Consider the following 18,086-nt stretch of genomic DNA (forward strand, 5'->3'; position numbering starts at 1 on the left):
GATCCCTAGGTGCTGATTTAGATGGAGCACCAGAAAGGCAGCACCCAGAGAGCCTGTACCATGTCACCATGGCAGCAGCAGCCCATGCACAGAGAAGTAAGACTTTCCAGTGCTTGGCCTCCTGTTTCCCCTTGCTATTGAGTGTCTCTGACCTATCATAATTCTCTACGATTGAAAGTGCATTGTTACCAAATGATACAACTTTGAACTTCTATATGGGCATTCAGAAGAGCATTTGCTTTTCCCATATATTTGCTTAGGGTTAGATTCTGTCATTCATACTCACAACAAAGTGGGTGGTACCTCTCCCCAGGAACTGTCCTGTGGATCTCTCTCAACTTTACAGATGATGGGACAGCCTCAGAGATTCAAGGCCCAGCTTTCAAAACCAAACCAATTGCAAGTGTAAAAAAACATAACCATGTGCCCCACTGACCCCAATACATGCACTGTATCAGTTGAGTCTCTGGTTCATTGAGTGGAAGACTAGCAACAAAAATGAGGCAGGTGTTTTAAAAGTTATTTCTTAAGCACAACATGTTCAAAATAATTGCTTTAAAATGAGTTTTGAGTTTAATATAAACAATGGATAGACTGCAAATATAACGTGTACAACAAAACTCATTTTATGATAATGCCATCTTATACACAGTATTCCTCAGTATTGAAATTAAAATGCTACAGCCCCTGGTAGGGTATATAAATGTCCACAGCAAGTGTATGAATCCTGGTCAAAAGCATGTATTTAATAGGGTGGTGTCACCCATTCAGCATAACATTTACTAGGTGTAATTAACATGTTAAGCAAATGCATGTTCAAGCAGTTTAGTGCATATTAAGTACCACTGTAGAATTGCTAAATTGTTCCCTTTCAGGCAATATTATCTAACATACTAACTTTAATACATGCAAACCTGAATAGGTGACAGCACTCCAATGATTTGCAACCACTGTCTAAGTGAATGTGTGACTACCCCCATAGAGAGCTTTTTTTAAAAAATTAGGAACCAGGGGGTTGTTTTTTTTATACAGGCACCAAGTTACATTTTGTCATACTTTCCTGAGTTGAACTTTGAAAACAATTGCTATGCAGAGTATTAGTATTAACCAGATCAATCAAGGTCTTGCTCTTCATTGACTATAATAGTAATCATGGCCATAGACATCATATCCATGCCCTTTGTAATAGCTGTACTCATCCTCATAAGTTCTGTAGGTGTCTCCGCGGGGGTACCCATTCTCGCTTCCGTAGTTATAATCTGTTTGGCTTTCATAGCCATTTTCATAGCCAGGAGTAGGACTTTCTTCATATCCATAACCCTCCTGATCTACAGTGGTGGTAGTGTCGTATAGCCCCTCATCCTCAGTGGTGGTTGTGTCATACAGCCCCTGATCTCCAGTGGTGGTGATGACAGTCGTTGCTTCAGTTTCATTTTCTTCCTCCTCTTCTTCCTCCTCATTTCCCTCTTCAGCCCCCTCATTGCCATTGCCTTCCCCATTCTCATCTAGGCCATTACCTCCATTCCCAGTCTCTGCATCAGTAGTGTTGGTGCTAGTGCCATTAATTCCATTTCCATTTTCATCCACTTTTTCTTCATTTTCATTTTCCTCCTCTTCATTTTCCTCCTCCTCATTTTCATCACTATCTTCATTTTCAGAGTCTTTGCTTGTCCCACCTTTTTCTGGAGCCTTGCCCTTTCCTCCCTTTTTAAGGACTTCACTCTTCTCTTCTTTCTCAGAACCTTTGCAGTCTTGGCCCTGGGTTGCACATAGCAAAGAATTCAGAATTATGAAAGGATAAGTATACAAAGCAGCAACACAGCCTTTAAAAAAAAATAAATATAGGGCCATATACTAGGATCTTTACTTCAGGCTTAATGTGCTTTACCCTTACATGACTACAGGGAAAAATAGGAGCAGAGAAGAAATCTGCTACTTGCATGCCTCTCAGTCATGGCCTATACATGCAGGGCAGGGCAGGACAGGGCAGGAATTACACTAAATTACACTATGGATGCTTCCCCAGTTCCAACAGCTGATGGTGGGGGGAGGGGAGGTGTCCACCCATCTTTCCAATATACAAACTTTTACAGGCTAGAAACAGCAATAAGGTACACATTTTAAAAACAGTAACACATTACACCAACCTCATCTTCTCTGCTCAGCACAGGGCACAGAAAATCCATGTGCCTGAGGCATGCTATATTGCATCAGGTATAGGATCTGGCCACATACTGGGTGATACAGTCATGCAGGCTATTGCCACAGAGACTTGCCCCTGTATAGCTTGGCTTACCATCTACAGAGAATGAACATTGAAAAAATGAATTTTATAGCACTGTTGATCTCTCTTGCTTGTTGGAAGCAGATAGATTTATGGCACAGTGAAACCTGTCCCTACATTGAAAACTCTTTGGGAAAGGGACTTCCTGCATACATATATACAGTGCCTACCACTATAGGTTCTTCTACCAGGTCTAGGCCTATAGGAACTATTGAAACAAATAATAAATGCCCTAGATGTTTTTTTAATGGGGTGTATCAGTGGGAACCTTCTTGTAAAAGGCTTACCCCAGCTCATATTAGGAGTGACTTCACTGATGTCCACTGCCTGACACCAGAGCAAAGGGGGCAAACGGAATCAAGGCTAAGGCATTTGATGATTCTTCAGGCCAGTCTATTTAGGCAGGGGGTCGTCTCATCAAGGAAGTCTCTTGTATAGGCTCCACTGTATTATACTGGAGGTCTGCAAACTTTACCTTCTTAGGAGCTTTGGTTTCTCTGTTGCCAAATCCCTTCTTGTCTACAGGGGCCTTCCCAGTGGGAGCCTCTGTGGTGGTCTCTTCACCCTCATTCTCCCCTTCGTTTGACTGCTCCTGCTGAGATATTACATGAGATTAATCACAAAGGCTGTTTTGTTTCAGAGAAACAATCCCAACATGTAAACATTTCATAAGCTTTTTTCACACAAAATTCCTTTTCCTGCTATTCCTTGTCCTTTCTAAAATTGTGAAACAAAGTACTACAATTTTGGATCTGTATTCAGATAAAGTGCAAGTAGTAAGGTAAGACTGTCAGATCCAGGTGCTTGCAAGTAGTTCGAGGCCAACAAAGCATATGTTTTTACATCTCAGGTACAAGTGATTACAACTATTGAAACATGTTGTAATGTCAGAAAAGACATGGTGTCTATATATAAACATTGAACAATTAGGACCACTTTTAGTTTTGTATTGTATAGAACGAGGGCTTTCAAACTTGTCTTCTACTGTGTGGACTCTATCTCAGGGACACCTCATGGCCCATTTGCCCTGTCATCCATGATTCAGACACACCCCAGAAATATGCAACACTCCTCAGATCAGTGGGAATTGTTCTGGCTTTGTATTTTGCCAAGAATTTTGTATGATGTTTCAATAAAAAAACAAAAGTAGGCTCACCTTTCCATTGTAATTAAATTTCAGTGACTAAAGCCAAATGTTTCTGTTTGGGTTACATATTTAACAGTGGATATAATTTGAAAAACCCAAACAAAACTTTCAAGTAAGGTTGACTGAGCTCATTTTACCTAACTTCAAATACAATCCAGCACTGAGGGTTAGAAAGTTGGGTTGGAAACCAGACATGATTAGGTTTTCCTTCTGCTTTGGGGAGACTGTAGAAACAGCCAATGAAAATATTTTAGTGTAGGAAGAGTATGCAAAGTAGATCAAAGAAGTATGAAGAGTAAAGAAATACAGAGAAACTGTAGAAAAGGAACAGAGCACATAGAATGAAAAATTGTAATGAAAAAATAAAAACCATATATTTAGAGGACCTCACTTCTACCTATTCATCTTTGAGGTTTATTTTTTTTACATCTTGAATACATAACAATAAAACTGTTATGTAGCATTCTATATGGTGACAGCAGTTTTTACTACCATACAGCATTTATGATGGCTAGGAAGAAATATAAATGGTATTTTGATTGATTTCATCTTTACTGTGAAAGTGAAGTCCATGTCCTTCTTGGAGAGTGGATACAGAAGACAGTCTTTTTAGGTTTGATGCTCGGGTGACATTTCTAGAAGATGAATAGAAGGCAGGATGAAAATGTAACCACTGAGACTGGTGAGGAATAGCTCCTTATGTTCCTAAAGCTATGATTGGGAGTGTGGGAAACTTGAACTGTAGATAGCTACATGATTACTTTGGTATTGGGTTTTTCAGTAGTTCCTCTTGCTCACTTTGCTTAACTTCCCTTTGCTATTTTTGCACATGACTTTTGTATTAAAATTTGGAAAGAATGCATCTTATCCTACGCACCTTTTATTGTAGAGACAGCCTTTAAACAGTAGTAAGATGCTAGGGATGGAAAAACAGTTTCATTTGACTCCTTTTATCCAAGCATGCTATTCACTATTTAAAAAGGAATCAAGAGAAGCAACCCTTATATTTTAGGTAAACTCAAACACTTAAAATTAGGGTTAATTTATGCCAGTGAAAGCCTAAGTAATTTTTTTCTCTGTTGAAAGAGCCACCAAATTGCATGGTACAGCTGGCTGTTTGAATGGGACTCAGAGGTTACCATGACCCCTATAAAATAACTACTATAATGTAGCTGTTTACACAGTCATTGCTGAATTCATCCCTTTCATTATAAATTATCTTCCTTTCCATTGTCTATAAGCAAAACCTTCTACATATATATCTTCACTTGGGAACTTTTAAGCATGCAATCATGAATCAAGTCAGGGTTTCACTAAACCATTTCAATTCACCTTCAGAAATGACTATATGAAAACTCAACTCCATTAAATTAAACCTCAGGACTATGAGTAAAAACATTTTAAAAGAAAGATAAAGGCTTTTAAAACACCTAGGAGAACCTAGGCTTATGTTTCAAGAAACTGTTTTTCTTCTGCCAGACTTGTTTCAAAAACACCTACAGCAGTGTACAAGATGCAGATATGCTGGCTCTCTTTCAGGTTTTATGCGTGGCAAAACTTTCCAAGGACAAGATAGACACCCGACTCTAATCTTGGCTGATGAGTAATAGAGAACATCTTTTTTACTATTTTTTTTCAAATATAGTACAGGCAACCCCCACTTAACACGGTTTTGCTTACCATGGTTTTGTTATAACGCTCATTTAAAATACCTACCTGGTTTCACTTAGCACTCAGCATGTTTTGTTATAGCATTCAACATGGAGGGTGGGGAGAAGTAGTTGCAGCAGCAGCGGTGGTGCCATTGTCATTGAGTGAAGCGGTGAGTGGCAGCTGATGGAGCCCAGGGCAAAGTATCAGGAGCCTGGGGTCCACTCCGGCACATGGTGCTGCAGCAGCCGGCAGGTGGGGAGGAGTGGTGCTGGTGGCAGCAAGAAGGGGAGGGCGGGACGTGGGAATGTGGGGCTTGGACCGGTGCCCAAGGCTGGGGCCCAAGGCCAGGGCCAGCAGGAGCGCAGGGCCCGAGGCCAGTGCCAGCAAGAGCGTGGGGCCTGAGCCAGTGCAAGCCAGTGCTCAAGGACACGTGCGCAGGGTCCCCTCCCCCAAGCCACAGCAGGGCCAAGCTTGTGGAGCCCTCCCATCTCCAAGCTGCAGCCCATGACCCCTTCCACTCTGGTCATGCACCCATGTGTGGGGTTCAGACACCATCCTGAGCTTCCCCCCTGCTGGCTGGAGCCCTGCTGCCTTCTTGCTGTTAATCCCTGGTCGGGCAGGTCCCCGACTCAGGCCTCGCAGGTGGAGTGGCTGGGGCTGGTGACCAGTGGCGGTGGGCTGGCACGGGCAATCGCGGCTATGGAACAATGAGGCCGGGAGGAGCCAATGCGTTCCCTGGCGCAGCCCGCACAGTGCGGAACCAATTATATTTACATTAAACCCTATAGGAAAATGGGCTTTGCTTAACACTGTTTCACTTAGCGCTCAGTTTTTCCAGAACCAATTAAGAGCGCAAAGTGGGGGTTCCCTGTATTTTGTCTACTGATCAACATAAGCCACCCCTACATATATATCATATCTAACTTAAGAAATATGGCCTTTCTTTTTGTGAGTATAATTTTTATTCTTGCAAATAATACCACCAGCTAATAGCCCAAAGCCGAATGTTCATCATCAAATACCTAACCACACCTGCATTTGAACCTATATAAACCCTGTGTCATTTCACAATGAGGACTGTCTCTAAGTATGTCCATTTTTATTTTCCACAGAAGCTACTGGATGTGGGTGCCCCTATTTCTCAGTCCCCAATTTGAGACATCTTGGGCCTGTTTTCAAGGGACATATGCTCATCATGTTCTGAAAAAACAAGCAATTTGAAGCATCTCTTCTTAGGTTCTCAAAAAGCACCAGTCACCATGCTAAATTTTAGCTGAAATATTTTAAGCTATTTGCATTTATCCACAAGCAAAGCATGTTTGGGGGCATTCTGGGTCAAAGTCCTTTTCTTCTCTCTTTCTCAAAGTGAAAGGACAAATGTATTCTCTGTCAGTTCAGTCTCCATTTTATCTGCCATGAAAGGGTACCTGATGAGAAAACCAGGAGTAATGGCCACAAACTCTTGGAAGATTAATTCAAGCTCAACATTAGGAAAAACTTCTTCACAGTCAGGTTGTCCAGACTGGAATAAGCTCCCTTCAGAAGTGGTGCAGTCACCTACCCTGAAAATCTTCAAGAGGAGACTAGACAGTCACCTTGTTGGGGTCACCTGGCCCCCAGTTATCTTTCCTGCTTGGTGCAGGGGGATGGACCTGATGATCTTCCAAGTTCCTTTCCAACCTTATAATCTATGAAACTTAAGAATTCAGGATTGCTGCCAGTAGACACTAAAGGCCTACATTATATAGGCAAAGCAAAGTCATGAAATAGTTTTTGCTTCATGTAAAATTACCTACTGTTCACCTTCCAACTTGTGGGGTTTCACCCCAATGGATCCATATCTTGTATGGAAATACCAGAGCCCTGTCTTGGCTATGCTTCCCCAGCTCAGCCTTGTGCTGAGTTGCAGAGATCACCACAGAGCACACGTTCTCCATGCATGAAGATCCCAGACAATTATTACCTCCTATCAGACTGGCATATAGACTTTAAGCTGCCTTTGGGTACTAGGCATCCATAAAGAATTTAATCCTGGGCCTTTTCAAGGAAATTGCATAATTATTTCCAGTTTGTGGATTCAGGAACATTGAAACACTCCCTTCTTGAAGTACTGGAGTAGCTAACACCACTGAGTTATTTAAGAGTATGTGAAAACCAGGTAAACAATAGGATATAATGGCATCTTTGTAATTTGTAACGGTCAATCAAGGCCCAAAATTCAGCATCATAAATACAGAAATGTCTATGCACATATTGACCCAACAGACCACAATGATACCAAAGAAGCTATTATTGGTGTCCAGGTAAAAATATGCATTTCCCAGAATAGCTTGTACATTCAAATACATATTTACCAAAGGGATTATATCAGTTTTGGAGGAGCCAACACAATCTAGAAGGTAAAAAAATAATATGGAGAAGATCCCTAACTTCACAGACTGCAAATATATTCATAGTTATGTGAGGGAAGCACCATCTGTAGTCAGGATGTTTGTTCGTTGTATTAATGGGTTTGCTTTGAGTTAATTCTATGACCACATTTGGGTTTTGGATTACTCTGTTCCCTAAAGGATCATGTTGCAGAGTCCTGTGGTGAGGGAACAAGGAAAACTACTTCTTTGTAAATAAAATAAGCACTGGTGAATCATCAAACCCAAGAACAGTGCAGAAGATTGCAGGCTGCTGTACATAACCCCCTCCACAAAGAACAGACCCAGACAAAGGGCCAGATCATCAGCCAGCATGACATTATTGTCAGAGCTTTGCAAATTTACACGCACTGCACAGCTGGTGCACAGGCTCCCTGAGAAAGAGAGAGTTCATCCCCGTAATGCTACCCTGTTTTTTAATGCAACCTTATTGTGGGATCTAAATAGCAGCAACCCTCTCCATCATTTGTGCCTTGGTTTACCCATCTGTAAAAAGCAAACAAGGACTTACCTGCCTCACAGTATTGTGTCTGATTCATCATTCTATATGATCTATGCTCATATGGTCTGTGTAAAGATCTGAGCTTCTTCCAAGGAAGGAATTACTTAAGTGTAAAGCATGATTAGCATTCCAACCTGGTAAGCCTGCAGTAGGTCTGGTTCTATAATATCTCAGTTTCTAAGGCTCTGCAACCAGAAAGCCCTGACTCTCTATCAAACATAACTTCTTTTTTTAGATGAAACAGGTCTTTAAAACAGTTCAGTCCAGAATAGAAACCTATGGGCAGTTAAGTAATCCTAACTATGCTCATTCAAAGATGACAGGCTATAAAAAAATTGTCCCCAATTTTCTGCTTGTTTTGCATGTTGCTCAGTTTGTTTTGACAATGTCTGCACATGTTACTTACCCCCTCTTCCTCCTCTTCATCTGAGCTATCACCATCCCCTTCCTCTTCTGATGAGTCACTGCTCTAAACAAAAGGAGAAATATGAGCATTTTATTTCATGTGCTTCCAAATAATGCAGTAGACACACAAAGTGTGCACCTAGGAGAGACCCAGCTCAGCACTCAAACATTGGTGGGGTACTGTTTACGTCAAAGTTAATGGAAGCTGTGTGAGGCTGCATATAATGCACGTACCCCTGCAACAGTTATTCATCTTTAAGGATGTCCAAAATGTTCAACAGATTCTGTTGATCCAATAATTAAGGGGAACTATTGATAGAGAGTGATGTGGGTAAGAATTTGTAACGTCAATCTAAATATGAGATGTGTATGGAATGCAATATTTAAAGTCACACTGATAGTTCCACCAACTTCCCAGGGAAGGAAGAGAGAGGGAAGTTTTCAATGTAGAGATAGGGAAAGTGCCTTTCATCTCAGAACATTTCATACAATATTATGCAAGTGCAGCAAGCCATGCAAGTGGCTTTCAGGGTGAAGCCAGCCAGAACACAACTGCTCACAATTACTTTGTGAAGTGACACAATTGTACATATCAGAGAGGTGTCTAGGAACTTCTTGAAACTTCACACAGGCAATAGATTTTAAGATCTTGCCTCAGCCGTATACTTAGTGGGCTTCATGAAACTTTGGGAGCGTAGAAGAAGCAGGGGCCCTAGATTGAAGTGGTGGATTTTTAAAAATACCGCTACAATTTAGCGCGGAGTGAACCCCCATGTTGTGCATACACCCATGCACTTACCTGCCTCTCTGGCAGCAGGGAGGAAAGAGCGAGCTGCTGGGAGGTGGAGCAGTCCCTGGGCTGTGGGGGGCAGGGCTGGTGCTTCCCTCTGCAGCAGCGGTGGCCCACCCCCAGGTAGCACCCACCCACAGGCACCCAGCTCGGGTGGTCCCGGGGGGCACCACAGCTGAGGAGGGAAGCACTGGGCCCTTGCACAGCTCAGGCAGGCAGACAGGCTCCAGGGAAAAAAATGGAAAAAAAAAAAAGATCAGACTCGCCACTTTTTTTTTTCTTGGGCAGAGCCTGCCTTCCACAGGCTTCCTGCAGAGCCCATGAGCCGCACAAAGCCTGGTGTTTCACTCCACAGCTGTAGGGCAGCAAGCTAAAAGTCCTTGGAGGAGTTTTAGTTTTCTGTGCCCCAAGTCATTTAAGGCTCATTATGCCACCGAATTTGCCATGGTGGCTGGAATTACTGCGCAATATGCCACAGACATGTGCAAGCACCAACACCATTAAAGCAGTACAAAAGCATTTAACCCACTTTAAAGTGTTGTGCACACATGTCCCTCATTTCATGTACACACAGCTTATGAGGGTGGATGGCAAGGCCAAACCAGTCTAGAGTTCAGTCCTCATCCTTTTGAAACACTAACCCTTTCAAGCCTATTTAGCCTACTATGCTGTTTCTTTCAGGTGGACCAAGCAACTCCGTTGCTGCTCAGAGAATTTCATCTCTTGTGTAAGTATGCTTCTCTTTGCAGAAACTCTTCCAACAAACATCCTTCCTCCTCACAAATATATCCTGAATTATATATATTATACTTTGAAACTCTCCCAGTAAGCCCAGAGCTTCCTGGAAAAAAACAGAACTAAAGAAAATCAGATATAGGGAAGCTTATTCTGCCTGGTCAGTGCTGCCTTCTTCAAGCTAGGGCTCCTAACAACTGCCTATGTGGCACTTGATATTTTCAGTACAATGCTCAGTTGTTTAATTAATGAGGTTAATGAGCATCAGGGTACCAGACTCCAGTTTCATCCCTCTGTGAGGCAGTAAGCAAATGTGTTGGGTAGAGATGCTGTTAAATGGGTGTGGTTTCTCTGGCTTTAAGCTTTGGCCCAGATGTGCATAACATTTTGACCAAACATTTTTATAAGGTTTACTCTATGCCATAGGGTTCCAGGGATGGGTACTCACTCACACCTCCACGCCTTTGAGCTTCTATCCTCCAGTCACCATTTGGCAGAGACCGGTGGGGTGCTAAACAGCTTTATCTTTATTAGGAACAGGATTCAGCAACTCACATGTTCACAGCTTGCAGGGAGAACTACAACTACCCACCATCACAAACCACACCCACAGGGCATCAAGGGAGAGACTGGGTCATCCTACTCCTGGCCCCTTAAAAGTACATTCCCTATACCACAATCTTAAGCACCCTTCTTATAAATTTTTACTACCATTGAAATATTGCCAAATCACCAGTTTTCTACACACAGCTTTAGTATGACCATTTTAATTCTTAGAGGTGTGGAAAGGAAGGGTGGAATGAAATCCCCAAAATCCAAAGGTGTTTGTGGCCTTTGTACTTTCAGACCCTTCCCAAGGACGGACCTGATCGGCATACTTAGAAACTATGTGTGTGTAGGATTCTTCACTGACATTTTAAGACCAAGCCAAGGATGGGCCAGCACAAAAACATCCATGTACCCATAGGACATACCGAATCAGTGTGTGGCTGAAGCATCACTCCCAGATGCCTGAAAACTTTTAGCTTTTGAGCAAGCCCTCTTTCAAAAGTACACCTGGTGCCTCAGCATTCAAATGCATTCCAGTAACAAGACAGTCTGTGAAAACTGTTTTGAGTCACTTCATTTAAAAAACGGTATTTATACTAAACACTGCCATTTCTCTTCATATGAGTAAAAGCATGACTCTTATAGAGCAGAATGACTTTTTAAAATGGAGTTTCCTTCCTAGTGTGATGCCCTATGTAATCATATGTGCTGTTTTCCTGTAGAATTGAACCATACTATGACCTGCCATTTTGGCAAGATAAGTGACACATGGCTGTGTTGGCTGCAGCTCTGGAGATCTGTGGTGTTATTTGTCTACTGATTTAACCTTCCAACTGTTTTATTTGTATGAATTTGTGTCTTTAAAATCAAGATGTATCACGTTAGACCAAACATCTTTGGAACACAGATACTGGGAGGAGAGGAGGTTGGAAAATCTGGCTCCATTAGGCTCTATCTGTGACTGTCTGACAGCTCCTTTCTGGTGCCTTTTACAGCAGAGAACAGGGAGCTGGTCTAAGGTAATTTGCTGATTCTGTTTCCTCACATGCAAGAGCCCCAGCTCAGAGATCACAGTGGAAACTTTTCCAGGGAGAAAGGTATAGCTGGGGATTTCTGCACCATGTCTGACTGCCAGTTTAAGCCACAAGCAGCCAGACACAAATTCAGGCAGCTGGAAAAAAATGATATAGTGAAACTGATTCTCCTCTCACACCAGCTTTACACTGGTGTAAATGTTGACTTCAGTTAAATTAATCCTGATTTACATCACTGCAAATCCATCAGAATTAGTCTCAGTAGTTAGACTGCCTGTCAGGCTAGATTATAAGATGTTCCACACCATTACTGCTCCCTGGAGCCGTGATTATATTCAAACCAGCTGAGAATCTGTTCCACCAGGGCCCAGTTTAGCTACTTGAGGTTTCTCTCCTTGGCATAATTTCATTTCGGCCAGAAGAATATGTGAAATTAAAGCTTAGTGGAAATGAAGTCACTGAAGCCAGGATTTCAAATCTGTTTTGACAATACACTTGAGCAGCTCACCGAGCTCCATATTAAAATATAGAGAAAAATTGCTCAAACCCAGAAGAGAATTTGAGAGATTTGCACAACCTTATACTATGCTAGCTTTAACCAGCTTAATAATATATTACCATCCCTAAGTGCAGTTCACTGAATGTGCTGGATCCAATTCAGTCCTGCTGCAAGTGAACATACCTCTATTGTTTTTAAGAAAAACAATGAATTATTCCTACTTATGCCACAGTGGATGACCCGCACCAGACTTTGAACCATTTAACATTTACAATGACTTTTGTCCAATAAGTGTCTTAAATGTATGTACAGTATCATAATCTAACAGGCAATGTTAAGGAGCTTACATCAAAATAAAATAAGATTTTAAAAGCTGCATTTACCTGCATTCTTCTCTGTGGTGGATACACATAGGCATATCTGTAAAAATAATATCGATGCCTATTCTTGAAAACCTAGTAGAAAAGTAAAGAAACCATATCAATTTTGGTTTCAAGTACTGAAGCTTAAAAAACATGTAAGGATAAATCCAAGAGGATGAACAAAGTACTGTAGATCCAACAAAGGTGCGAAATTACAATGTACTGGCTACACCACACATGCCTGTAGACATGCTGGGAAGCTGCTTTGATGCACCGTAATTGCAGCACATTGGAGCAGACTTGATTAATCATGTATGCTAGAGCATACTAATTAGCACACTCCAGCCAGCCTCCATGTCTTTTATATCAGCATTCCTGTGCTTCAAAAAGGTGATGCTGGCTCTTTAACTAAAGCTTGTTTGACGAGCTTTAGTTAAAGCACCCCCGCCACTATTCTGAAGTGCAGGGGCACTGGTACACAAGATGCTGTGGCACTTTAATTAGATTGGCTTTCAGAGCTGCTCTAATTAAAGTGCCCTCCCCCCACCCTGGACCACATGCAAAATGCCCTAACTGCCCAGGCATATGCTCTTATTAAGAGGTAGCTATCACAATTTCATTGAGGGCTAAACTACCTCTCATTTTACTGTAGAATAGGAACAGAGGCAGGTAGCAGAGAGTTGTTAACATACTCCTGTAAGTTCATACCTTTGCCTACCTTGCAATTGTTTCTTATGCCCCCCCAAAAGACAAAAATAGTTCAGCAAGTCCAGTCTCATACCGCATTTTCTTCAGAGTCATCTGATTTTGCTCTTCTGCGGAAGCTCTTGATCTGTAAGAAAATAGGTTGAGTTACTGAATGTGCCTCACATTTACAAAAGGCACCAAGACTATTTGATTGCAGCATTCTAACTTTTCAAATGATTTGTGAGGGTACATACATTTGTTTAATTTAAATGCCTATCTGTGCAGGCATTAAGAGGAGTTAAATTGGGCAAAAAAATGGCAGGCCTGATCTAAGTTAGTTTACCTCTTCAGATGAACTAATTTAGATCAGGAACAGGTTAACTCAATCTATCAAACATCAGTACATATTTGAAGCGCAGCCCTGGGCCTGGGAAAACTCAGCTGCTTGCCTCAGCCCTGGGGCTGTGCTCTTCTTACCCTGCCCCACACTTTTTACCCTGATAGGGCTATTTTTAGCCATCTGACCCTCCCACCTACAGACCCATCAACCCCTCTCTAATCCTGCCAACCCCCCTCCCAGACCTTCCAAGCCTTTCCCACGGACCTGCTAGCCCTACTCCCCAGTCCCTCCTGCCTCTTCCTGCACCCCAAGTTACTTATACATGGTTCCCCATGTAGTTTTCAGTACCAATGAATGGCAGTACCCCCCACTCCCAGTCTACATTAATGAGGCTTATAGTAAGCTGCATGACATAGACCAGGAAGGGTGAATGACTGGATGCACCCTAAGTTAGTGAACTGTTAGGGTTACTCACTGAGAAAGCACAAGCTATTCCCAAAAGGCAGATAAAAATAAGTGCAGTCTTCATTGTTATATTTTCTGAAAGGAACAAACAGAGTATTGTCAGCACATTTTTTTCATGTTTACAAAATACTGAAACAGCAACAAAGCTATTAAGATAAAAATCAGGTAGTCTTTTCATCCAGAGATATTCCAGTGAAACAGGCAGGCTATCTATAGCAAATAATTGTATCTGTATGTCATTTCACAGACAAATATAAAAGCTGCTTCTCTAAGAATATGACCATTTCTGGGATTGAATGTGTCATCTCAAGATAGTCAAATCCATTGAGATACATTGTCTGGCACATTTTTCCTTTCTCTCAATTGACAAATCATTCATCAATCAATCCCGAGTTCTGCAATGTATTTGTTCTTTGCAGGTATTCACAAAATAGTATATAAAAGCAAAGTAAATCAATTTTGTGGACTAAGTCTCTGTTTGCAAGGTCTGACTGTTCTTTTAGGCCATATGTGATTGTTTCCCTTTCCCTGATGGATGACCTGGAACATTTTAGAAAGCAGGAGAAAGTGAATGATGAAGTGTGAGCAATTATAGTGACAAATATATATCCAATATGAATTCTCAGACAAATGCTCTTTCATATGAGAGTTCACAAAGCTTCTGGCAACTGCAACCATTTTCACAAATAAACAAACATTTGTCCTTGTAAATGAAAAAGACCTCTATCACCTTATGAATAATAGCAGGAAAAGTTTATCACATTTATTCAAAAAATATGAATGAATCACATTCTGTATTATTCACCCAACAGTCATGTTAACTTTCAACAAAGCTCAGTAACACTAAGAAATACTAAAAAGCAGTAAATCACTAATATATAATATTGGTACTTCAGAAGGAAATATTTAGATAAACAGAATGACATGTTAATATCAATATGTCCAGGGCAGCAAAAGTTGGATTATCCTTAGAGATCTTCCACCCAAGATCTGGGTCCAAACTTTGCTTGGTCAATGCAATCAGAAGATCATGAATCAGAGGGTGGGTTGCTAGAGGACTGAGATAACATTCATGTTTAGATAGCTCGATATTTCACTGATTTACATAATGCAGGACCTCCTGATTGAAAAATAGTCTTTTGTTCTTTTCTCCAAACCTGCCTAAAATCTCAAGACCTTGACAGACTCTGAACAGTTTTCTGTAGTCTCCATGGGACACACTGACCTTTGAGGTCTTGGAGGAACACATAGGAGATTTGGCTAACATCTACTGCTTTCTTCAGTTTCCCAAATCACCAGTTATGGCCAGGAGGCAGGTGACAGCTCCACTTCCTTGTTATACACTACAGCAACAAGAACAGGAAACACAGCTGTAGTTCCATACAGCTTTCTCTTTCAGGCCTATACATCTGAGATAGGGCAGGGGGAGGGAAATCTGCCTTTCAGTAGAAAGGTGTTTTGGAAAGAACTATTACCCAACATCCCAAATCCTAACTCCCTAGTGAATGGCAAGGAGTTCTAGACACCAGGAGTAAGATATGGACCTGGGACAAGTGAGAGCCACTGTAATGTAGTTGATAATGTCACTGTATTTGTACCTGCCTGCTTTTGGTCCCTGACTATAATTTCTCTTCACTGAATTATAGATTTCTCTTTGGAAGAGGGAGCTTGCTCCTAGAAGTAAAATACTCATAGCTTAAGTCTTACATATTCACTGATTTCATGAAGGTGAGAGATGAGATGCTTAAAGACAATCAGTGTAGCTCTAAGAACTTTAGGAGACTTACACTGATTTATACCATCTAGGGATGTGCCTGAACATTGCACCTATTTATGACATTTGCTAAATCCATCTAAGCTCCATGTTTGTGACAGTTTCCTTGACTGAGTTTGTAAAAAGATATGTTGCTTTTTTTCTGCTGATCTATGGAGAACCTGATTTCTTTCACACTTGGATATTTTTTATGCTGTAATAAAGTCAGGCTGGGAAAAAAGCAGTAAGCCCTCCCCCCCATGTTTTCTTAATTATTCAGTGAGGTTTGAGTGCATTTCAGTTATGAAATACATTGTTTCACATTTTCTTTTGGGTCCTGTGCAGAAGCTGATGGTGAGTTACAGCTAGGTATGGCAGACCTGGTGATCTTGTCAATAAGCATTATTACAGCAATCTAGTATTATTACAGAAATCACACTGCCTTATAAAGAGTACAGAGCATGTTTCAATCCCTTGAAAAGGAGAGGACCAATAGGTTAGAAATACTGGTGGAAAAGCTTATCAATTTCATTTTAGACACTATATAAAAAAACTAAGCAGAGGTCCTACCTGTTTGCAGTCCTGAAGTATGCAGGCTAGTTGCAAGTCAGTGGACAGAGATTTACTAGTTCTTCTGCTTGCTCACTGTAATTCTACTGAAATATAAACTCTATTTTTGCCCTCCGGTAACCAATCACTGCTTTGCCCTATATGATGTCAGTAAGTGGACTCTTACCAGAAAACCTCCAAACTTCAACACTTTTCTAGTCACAGATTTAGTTTATAAACATAAAACATTGTTCCAGTGCCAGGAGGTTTGTATCGTTCCATTTAATTAAAGGTTTGGGCTGAGATGAATGGCTAGGAGGCTGAAATATATAATAATGTTCTGGATTTAAAATAAAATAAATATTGGGAAATCTGTTTTGGGGGATTTTTTTTCCATCTTTTTCGGAAATTCTGTTAGTGTCTCACAAAGAAGATGCATAAAAAAGTAAAGCACAGAGAGGCCTGAATCTTCTCTTAATTATACCACTATAAATCTGGTGCATATGAATTTGACACAACATGCATGGGCTAGATTCTTACTGTTTATAAACTGTAATCACCATGCTATGCTACACCTGAGGACCTGGCCCATTTCACCAGTACATAGAATGGGGGGAAGGAGGGTGGGGGAGCAGAAATCAGTGCTCTGATAACTTGCAGTTAACATTATAATGAAGAATACTACACAATGGGCGCTTCTACATAAGATGCTTACTGCGCAGTAGCCAAATAACATTGCGCAGTAGCGTGCCAGGCGAAACCTGCGCTAATACACTATTGCACAGTGTTATTAAGCTACTGCACAGTTAGCACCTGAAAAAACCATGCATCAGTACTACTGTGCATTAGATTAGTATTTGCTTATATAAGTACTAAACTTAATGAGCTGTGACTACAGTGCATTAATGAATATGTAGATGTGTCCAGTGTGCATAAGGCTGTTCATTTCAAAGGAACTCAACCTACTTTACAAAATATACAAAGACCTCATCCACTACCAACATTTGTTCACATCTAGGGTGGAACGTGGCAACTCTTTAAAGACACACAGTAAAGCTAAATAACTGTTTAGGGCAGAATGTGAAAAATATTTTATGCAACCCAGACTACAAGGGCACACTAAATAGGCAGAGTTCAGTTACTGGGTAGGAATTTGGTCAGGATACCAGCCTTAACAACCCAACTGTTGCAGAAATGCCTTTGGATCTTTGACCACAAATGGTGAAGTCCTTCATTTATGGCTCATCTGAAGATGCCACCTATTGCAGCTATGTTCTTTAGGCAGGCGGGTGTTTGGGCTGAGCACTGACTCAGAGAGTAAATGGCCACCCACTGAATTATTATCACCACTTCCAAAAACCCTGTGTTTGTTGGTCATCTGTCATCAGAACACTGTCTGGCTAAACTTTGCACTCATGCCCCACTTCCATCAGCCAGAGGACACGCAAGCCTAAAAGCTAACTTTTCAATAAGCTGGGAAAAGTATGTAGTGCCTAGTAGCGATCTACTATACCAGTCCATCTTGTTACCCAGATATGCTATGTCAGTTGAGTTATCTGAAAGATAGTGGGTGAGTTGGGTGTACTCTAACACTAAAGAGTTAAATAGGAAGGAATAGAGTGGCTTTAGAGAGTCAAACCTGGTGGGTACAAATACTGACAGGAACCAAGAAGTTTCACTGAGCCGTATGAGTAGATGGATACACCATAAGAGAGTGCACCATGTTTGGACTGGATAAAAATGAGTCACTTGCTAGTGATGCAGGAAGGCTAACTAGCAATGGAACTGAATCTTTTTGTGCAACCATTGAGATAAGTACAGTCAAACATCTGCACGCAGGTAGGTGCTGAACATGTCAGAGGCAGGAAGGAACCACTGAACTATGGGATGAAATTAGAAGTAC

At 41.3% G+C, this 18,086-nt stretch overlaps 1 protein-coding gene across 1 annotated transcript; it reads right to left on the reverse strand.

Moving 5' to 3' along the window:
• Nucleotides 1–997: 997 nt before the first annotated feature.
• Nucleotides 998–16,300, reverse strand: IBSP (integrin binding sialoprotein). Its single transcript, XM_019553444.1, has 7 exons — nucleotides 16,205–16,300; nucleotides 13,892–13,956; nucleotides 13,171–13,221; nucleotides 12,411–12,482; nucleotides 8,422–8,484; nucleotides 2,760–2,879; nucleotides 998–1,758 (listed from the first exon to the last, which is right to left on the reverse strand). The coding sequence occupies exons 2-7, from the start codon at nucleotides 13,943–13,945 to the stop codon at nucleotides 1,132–1,134; spliced, it is 987 nt and encodes a 328-aa protein (XP_019408989.1). The 5' UTR covers nucleotides 13,946–13,956; nucleotides 16,205–16,300; the 3' UTR covers nucleotides 998–1,131.
• Nucleotides 16,301–18,086: the final 1,786 nt, after the last annotated feature.

This window comes from Crocodylus porosus, unplaced genomic scaffold, assembly GCF_001723895.1.
Source record: "Crocodylus porosus isolate Cpor-Errol unplaced genomic scaffold, CroPor_comp1, whole genome shotgun sequence".
NCBI classification, from domain to species: domain Eukaryota; kingdom Metazoa; phylum Chordata; order Crocodylia; family Crocodylidae; genus Crocodylus; species Crocodylus porosus.